Below are 7,500 nucleotides of genomic sequence, written 5' to 3'. Positions count from 1 at the left end.
ATCAATTAGAAGGAAATCAGTCGCTTTGTGTGTGAGTGTGTGTGTAAATGTGTAAGAGAGTGTGTGTGTAAATATGTAAGAGAGGGAGATGGAGAGAGAGAAAGAAAGGGAAGTGGATGTGTTGGTGTGTGTGTAAGAGTGAGTGTATGTGTGTGTGTGTGTGTAAATGTGTAAGAGAGAGAGATGGAGAGAGAGAGAGAGAGAGAGAGAGAAAGGGATGCAGATGGCGTGTGTATTATTGTGTGTACGCACTCCTGTGTGTATGTGTGTGTGTGTGTGTGTGTGTAAGAGTGTGTGTGTGTGTGTAAATGTGTAAGAGAGAGAGATGGAGATGGAGAGAGAGAGAGAAAGGGGTGCAGATGGCGTGTGTATTCTTGTGTGTACGCACTCCTGTGTGTATGCGAGTGTGTGGAGGAAAACAAATCTCTCAAACGTAAAACGTAACAAAGACAAAGGTAAATGTCAAGAGAGAGAGAGCTGTAGTTATCGTCCTTGGGCACACATGGAGAAAGAAGCCTTCAGCACTTCAGCCTTCATTCTCCTGTTGCCCTTCAGGATGACGGAGGGGGCAAACCCATGCTGGTAAGGGGGAGTGACTGAACAATGTGGAATTCAGAACCGACAAGGATTCCGGAATGCAGGTGAAAGGCGGGTTCTTTTATATGCAAAAGCTTAAACAGGAGGGAAAGAGAGGAATGATAGAGAAAAAGTACAATTACACCAAGAGCAGGTGGGGAAAGGGACGTGAGCAGGACTAACAAAAAGGCCCCCATCCCTTTGTTGTATCCCTGCGGAAAGCAGATAGGGAGTGGTTGCCTTGGCAGTATTAAATGGGCCCTTTGTTAAATTGAGTGTTGGTGATAAGAGTGCTCTCTTTGCTATCGAAATTCCACATCAGCCGGATTGAATTTCCCTGCTTATATCCGTCAGACCAGCTCTTTCTCGCTCTCCTCCATCCAAACCCCCCCCCCCCTCAACCCCCCCCCCCCCCCCCCTTTAGCTCAGGCTACTCATCTTCCTTCTGTCTCTCATCCTTTCTTCCCTCCCTCTCTCTCACAATAACTCCCTCCCCCCATCCCCCCCAGCTGCTAAGGTCACTCTTCAATAGAAGGTCTAGTCAGCTCAGTGTGGTGTATCTGCTAGAAAGGGCTCTTCTATTATGTAGAATACATGACTCAACAGCCACTTGACTAAACATTTATACACACACACACACACACACACACACACACACACACACACACACACACACACACACACACACACACACGCCCAGACACGCCTTGGTGCTTCTCGGAAAAGGGAATGTAAGGTAAAGAAATGTAAGTGTGAGGAAAGCTACAGAAAGTAGTGTCGCAGTGAGAGATGAAGAGAGGGAAGGAGGTGGGAAAGAAGGGAGTAAAGAATGAATGAAAGAAAGAAGGAGATGGAAACACTGCAAGCTACAGGCAACAGAGAAAGTGACTGGCGAGTCACAGCGGAGGCAAAAGCGAGACAGATGGAAAGGGTGTGTGAGACACTTGAGACAGAAAGATGCATAGAGAATAAGAGGAGGAGACATGAAGAAATAGACTGAAGGGGGCTGAAGATTGAGAGCATGAGAATCCCTTAGAGACAGAGAGAGAGAGAGAGAGAAACAGACAGACAGACAAAAGAGACTACAAGGGACAATGTAGCAAAGAAATACAGAACGAGTGAGAGAGAGAGAAAGAGACAGAGAAGAGAAGAGAAGAGAAGAGAGAGAGAGAGAGAGAGAGAGAGAGAGAGAGAGCAAGGGGGTCGAAATAGATAAAGTAGACAGCAGGCATCTGCTAATTTCCTGTGGGCAGAGATACGAGGGAATTGCAGAGCCTTGCGGGGGGACTGTTGGGGAGTTCTCATTACGGGTGCCGGATGCTTACCGTATCGGAGTGGATCTCGACCTCCCCCTTCAACTCCCCGCTCCTCCTGATGGCCGCCACCGACGCCGCGTGGGAGTCGCCCTTCGCCACGGTCCTGCAGGAAGCACCGATCGTTTAGTTAGTCCACCAATCGTTTAGTTAGTCCACCGATCGTTTAGTTAGTCCACCGATCGTTTAGTTAGTCCCTACATTTCTTTTTTTAAAGATTTACTTTTGGGCTTTTTGGCCTTTTATCGATAGCGCTGGAAGCACCGATCGTTTAGTTAGTGTGTGTGTGTGTGTGTGTTTAGTGATAATATACTTCTCAACTTCACACTTCCTCAAGAAGCATATGTTTAATATAACTGACAATTGACAGATCCTGCCCATCCTGTGACTGCTTGGCTGTAAGTAACTCCCAGGAAGCACCGAGCGTTTAGTTAGTCCCTACATTGCTCTTCTGCCCGTCTACTAAGTCATGCAATTCCGCAGGTGGGAAGGGATTGGGATGATAACATCCATACACCCCCATGCCACTGCCCCAGCCCCAGCGCCATCATTCTCATCGCTTTATCAACCTCTCTCCCATCCACATTGGCCCCAGAGCCCAAGCTTAAATACACACACACACACACACACACACACACCTCTCTCCCATCCACATTGGCCCGAGAGCCCAAGCTTGTATGACTGATAGCATCACCACCACCTCTAATGCTGGCTCCTTGAGGGATATCAGTAACCATTCTTGATTAAAATCTGCCAGTTGGTGTCTGGAGAGTTATTTACTTGGCTGTGGGCAGCAATGCATTTATTTTTTTTTTACACGCTTAAACTCTGTGTGCTTGTTACAAATCGTTAAATTCTCTCCACATTTTTCGATCTTCTTTTCTGCATAAATCATGTCTTAGATTTGGTACGGGTTACAAAATGCATAAAACATTGACGGCTCGTTGCTTTTTTACACTACAATGGAGAGAACCCTCAGTTAAATGCATGGAGTCTGCTGTTGACTTTTTGGCCGAGAAACATTCGCTATGCATTTTTCCTGTAATTACTTCACAATGTCTCCATGCAAAACCCACACAAAAGTAGAACTACTTAAAACTGAGCATAATCTTTCCCCCAGCATTCAGCTACTTTGTTTCTCAGACCATTTAAATTACCCGATCTTTATGTGAATTCAATCAGTTATATCAACAGGGTAGACATTTACACTACAACACCGAAGGCAATTTTGGCTGTCATTTTAAGTTTGGGTATTTACACTCACCTGCCCAGGAGCTCCTTCACAAACTGGTCTTTGCCGATGTAGGTGTTTGATGTCTGCAGCTGGTTCGTTATGTGTCCCATCTGAATATTGCAATGATCCATGATGGAGTTCATCTTGTTGCTGTTGTCCGAGATGACAAACTCTTGGCTCTCCTTGCTCTGCGTCTCGTTTTTTTTCTTGTCCTTCTTCTTGTCGGACTTTGTCTGACGACCTCCGAGCACCGACCCGATCTTCAGATCCTTCTTGTCCTCCTTCCCCTTCGGGCTTTCCACCTTCTTGCTGTTGAGCGCCGCCGGGAGCTTGCTCTTCCGGAACCCGAACCAGTTGGCCAGAGAAGAACCGGTTTTCTGCTTAGCCTCGGAGGAATTGGACCTCTCCAGAACTTGGATCTTCTGCACATTCTCCTTGATCCCCATCATCACCTTCTCCTCGATGGAACCCACCAACGGGTTTGCCGCCGGTTCTTCTTCATCGGGATTGCTCTGATTGGTCGTTGACTGATTTTGGGGCGTGGCTTCCAGTTGGCCCGCTGTCGAGCCTTTCCCCTGTGGCAGCACCTCTGCGCTGTTAGCAGAGAAAGAGGTGGACTCAAACTGTGGGTGGGAGGCTACCTTTGCGGGTCGGCGAGAGTTCTTTTTTAGGCCCAGCCGATCAGACAGAGGCAAGCTCCGAGCCTCTTTCTGAGGGGAAGGAGCAGCAATGTCAAATTTAGCGCTGAATCTCGAGGTCCTGTCTGGGAGACCATGGTGGCTACTCGAACCAGTAATGCCTTCAATCTGAGTGGGCCTTGAGACGGAAGATGATGATCCACTCTCTGGAAAGCCAGTACCTGCTTTTACTAGTGTGCCCTCAACAAAAGAGCTCTGCCTTGACATAGAGTTCCTATTCTCCGCCGTGTTGGTGATGATCTGGGTGCGAACCTTTCCAGGACCATCTGCGTTCACCTGCGTGGTGTTAATGTTGGGTTTCTCCATGTAATTAGTGCTGAAGCTTTGGCTTCGGGCCTTTGCTCCATTCATGCCGAGAGCAGGCTTCAGGTGAGGTTTGGTGGTGATGGATATGGATCGCTTGAACAGCCGGCTGTCCCTGTCGGCCTTGTCCCCCAGCATACCACCGCCACCTTCTCCTGGAGGAGTGGTCTGCGTGCTCTCCTCTATCGAGTTGCGCTGAGGAAGCGGAAGTTCTCTGGGCTCCATATTGCCCCTGACGGGTGGCAGGTGAAGGTGGTATGGCGGCGGTGCGTTCTCGCTCTGGCTCAACCCCTCGGAGGAGGCGGTCTCCTTGGAGACCGTGTTGATGTGGTCCTTCTCCTGCTTCCCAGGAATGGTCGAGCTCTTCTTCAGAGCCGCAGGGGACTTCACGAAGGCCTTGAGGCCGACGGGAATACGAGTCTTTGCGGCTTGCTCGGCGGAGTTGTGGGGGCTACGCTGGTGGGATGCCGCCTGAGGAGGGCTACGGGGTTCCGGACAGTCTTGGGCTGGGTACTGCCCAGGAGTCTGCAGGTTGCCAGCAGTCTTGTTTGACGGTGTGTATCCATTGTCATTGGTTGGAGGAGCCTTCTTGGTCTGGATTGTACTCTGCTGCGACGCCACTTTCTGAGGGGTGTGTAAAGATGGGGCAGCGCCTTTTTGGGAAGTTTTGGGCGCAGAGTCCTGATAGATAGATAGATAGATAGATAGATAGATAGATAGATCAACTTTTATTAATCCTGTGAGGGAAATTCAATTGTCAAAGCAGCAGGGTAGGGAATAGGAAATCAAGTAGGAATCAAGTGTCTATATACATTATCATCCAAAAAAAAATTAATACAAATTTGAAATAGAAATAAAATAAATAGATAAAATAAATAGCCAAAATAGCAAATTATAGACAAACGATATACACATATACATTACAAACATACCTGGTGGCCCGGCACAAGGCCTGGGGAGGAGGAGGAGAGGTAGAGTTTGGTGTGGACCCGTTGTTTTGGCAACCCTTTGGTGGGGGTTTGATTTTGATTGGAGGAGGAAGACTTTTGGAGGTGGTGGGTGCCATTGTCAACCAGTTTCTGCGGGTTGACTGTACCATACCCCGCGTCCACTTCTAGGGAGTCCACATCCTTGTGAGGGCACGAGTGCTGCATTGTGGGAATAGCTGGGGGCTGGTAGCTAGGTGGAGGGCCCCTCACAGTGTTGGGGGGTGCAGGGGGAACGGGGCCTCCTGGTTTAAGTGCTTGAGGCACGGCCTCGTAGTTTGGTCGTATGAGGAGAGAGGTGGTGCGGCCCGGGGGAGGGGGTGGGGAGGGAGACCTGAGTTCGCTTTTCGCTTTTTCAAAGTGCCTGTCTCGAGTGGGCTGCTCGCCGTAGTCCATGTGAGGGAGGTGCCTGCGGGACAAGTGCGGCGAGCTCGAAGAACTCCTGCCCCACTCTCCCTTACCCGGAAGCTTGGAGCCAGACTGCGGAGCTGACTTGGGGCTTTGTCCACTGTTGGGGGCCTTCAGAAACCTGGAGAGCTTGACCGGAGGTGAGGATGAGGCGGACTTTTCCTGAGCCATTGACCCAGGGGTACCGCTCAGCTCTGTGCCAACCTGACCCAAGGACACCTTCAGTGGGGAACCTTTGCCACGTGTTGCAGTTGTCTTGGTGTTGGTGCCCTTGGGGCTAGCAGTGCTAGCAGTGCTAATCATGGGAGGCACAGAGTGCCCCTTGTTGGTGCGGCTGTAAGGGGGCTTGATGAGCTTGTGCTGGTGGTTACCAGGGTTACCAGGCTGGGTCTGCAGTCTCTCTGCACTTCCTTCCCTGCTATCGCTGGTTCTGCTAGTCAGCTGCCCTCGGAGGTGAGTCTCTCCGGGCTTCTCTGGTGACTCCAGAACGCTGTAGTTTCTGTTATTGCCTCCCCTCAGTCGACTGGGTCTCTCATGTGCCACAATTTCCGCATAGTCAGGGGGTCCCATTTTAGTCGGGGCCTCGTTTGGCACCACACTCTGCACAGATGTGCGCGTCTCGAAGAGTCTGATCGGCTGGCCGTCCGCGTCGAAGATGGTTGTGATACTTTCCTCAGACTGGACCCCCTTTGAAACCTTCTGGTCCTTCACGAGACTCAGAGGTCTGGGCCTGCTGTCAGCCGACTGCGCTCTCACCTGCTCTCTCCTGACGCGGTGCATCTGATCCGAATCCCGGGAAAACCGCTTCGGGTCCCTGGACATCTGCTCCAAGTGGCCCTTAATTCGAGCATCATCGGATGCGTCATCGGACTCGGAGAGGTGCAGAGCGCAGTCGGCCTCGTTGGAGCTGACCTCGTAGAGCATTTGAGTCGTGGGAGTGGGTGCCGAACACCTCTTCCTGCTGAACAGGTAGCCGTTGATGAAACTCAGCAGCTTTTCGGGACGCTCCTGTGCGCTGTAGGGTGGCGGAGGCTCACTGTGGCCGACGTCCTGGGTCGCGCCGACGCCGACGCCGACGCCGACGCCGACGCCGACGCCGACGCTCTCCTGAATTCCCTCCCAGCTGCACAGGCTGTCCGACACGCTGTGCGAAAGCTTCTTCGAGCACAGCCAGCCGATGTCCTTGCTCGGGACGCTGTGGCGCTGACGGACACTGACGCTAGCCACGTGTGCCGACTCGTCGTCCGCGTCATCCGAGTCGTAGACGAACTTCTTCGCGCCCACGACCAGAGCGGCGGGAGTGCCCCCCCCAATCGGAGCGGACGACTTAGAGGCCCCCCCCAGACCCCCAGCCTTCATACCCAGGGAGTAGATGCCCTCGTTGGAGTTCATGCAGTCCTTGAAGGCCGACTTGGGCCGTCGGGAGGAGGAGGAGGATGTGGATCCCTTGGACCGCCGGCGCTGCAGTCTCCTGAGGCCTTCCAGGATGTGGCACTCCTTGGGACGAGCGGGAAAGTGATCCTCCAGAGGAGCGCAGATGTTGCCGGGCACCGAGGAGCCGAGACCTGACCTCTTCTCCCAGGTTAACGAGGACTGTTGGAGGAGCATCAATAAGAAATAGATTAGGACAAATATAGATAGAAAGAAAGAAAGAAAGGACAAAGAACAAAAGTAGATAGAAAGAAGGAAAGAAAGATAGATAGATAGATAGAAAGATAGATAGAGAGATCTAAAGATAGATAGAAAGAAAAAAAGCATGTCAGAAATACAATATTTGAAACCAATCTGAATGAGTGAGCATATTAGGCACTGCTCCAAACCTAGAGAGCAAGGCTTTGAACCGGTTCACGGAACAAAAACGAAAACCAGAAACTTTTGATGTTTTGCTAGGAACAGAAACGAAACCAGAAACTTTCAAAAAAAATATGTTCCGGATCAGAATCGTTTACCTAAAATAATGGTAACCGGTTAATAACGTAATT

The 7,500-nt window shown here is 50.8% G+C and overlaps 1 protein-coding gene across 1 annotated transcript in view; it reads right to left on the bottom strand.

Annotated features, from left to right (window-relative positions):
- LOC308375282 (nck-associated protein 5-like) overlaps window positions 1-7,500 on the bottom strand; it is a gene marked incomplete at its 5' end in the record, with an annotated part of 164,912 nt that overhangs the window by 34,699 nt on the left and 122,713 nt on the right. Inside the window, 3 exon segments of the mRNA XM_080851357.1 lie at window positions 1,902-1,995; window positions 3,154-4,805; window positions 5,057-7,111. Coding sequence (XP_080707483.1) covers window positions 1,902-1,995; window positions 3,154-4,805; window positions 5,057-7,111 — 3,801 coding nt within the window.

Source organism: Sprattus sprattus (assembly GCF_963457725.1).
Source record: "Sprattus sprattus genome assembly, chromosome: 14".
Classification (NCBI taxonomy): Eukaryota; Metazoa; Chordata; class Actinopteri; order Clupeiformes; family Clupeidae; genus Sprattus; species Sprattus sprattus.
The sequence above is the reverse complement of the archived record's forward strand: the minus strand, read 5'-3'. Positions and strand labels throughout refer to the sequence as shown.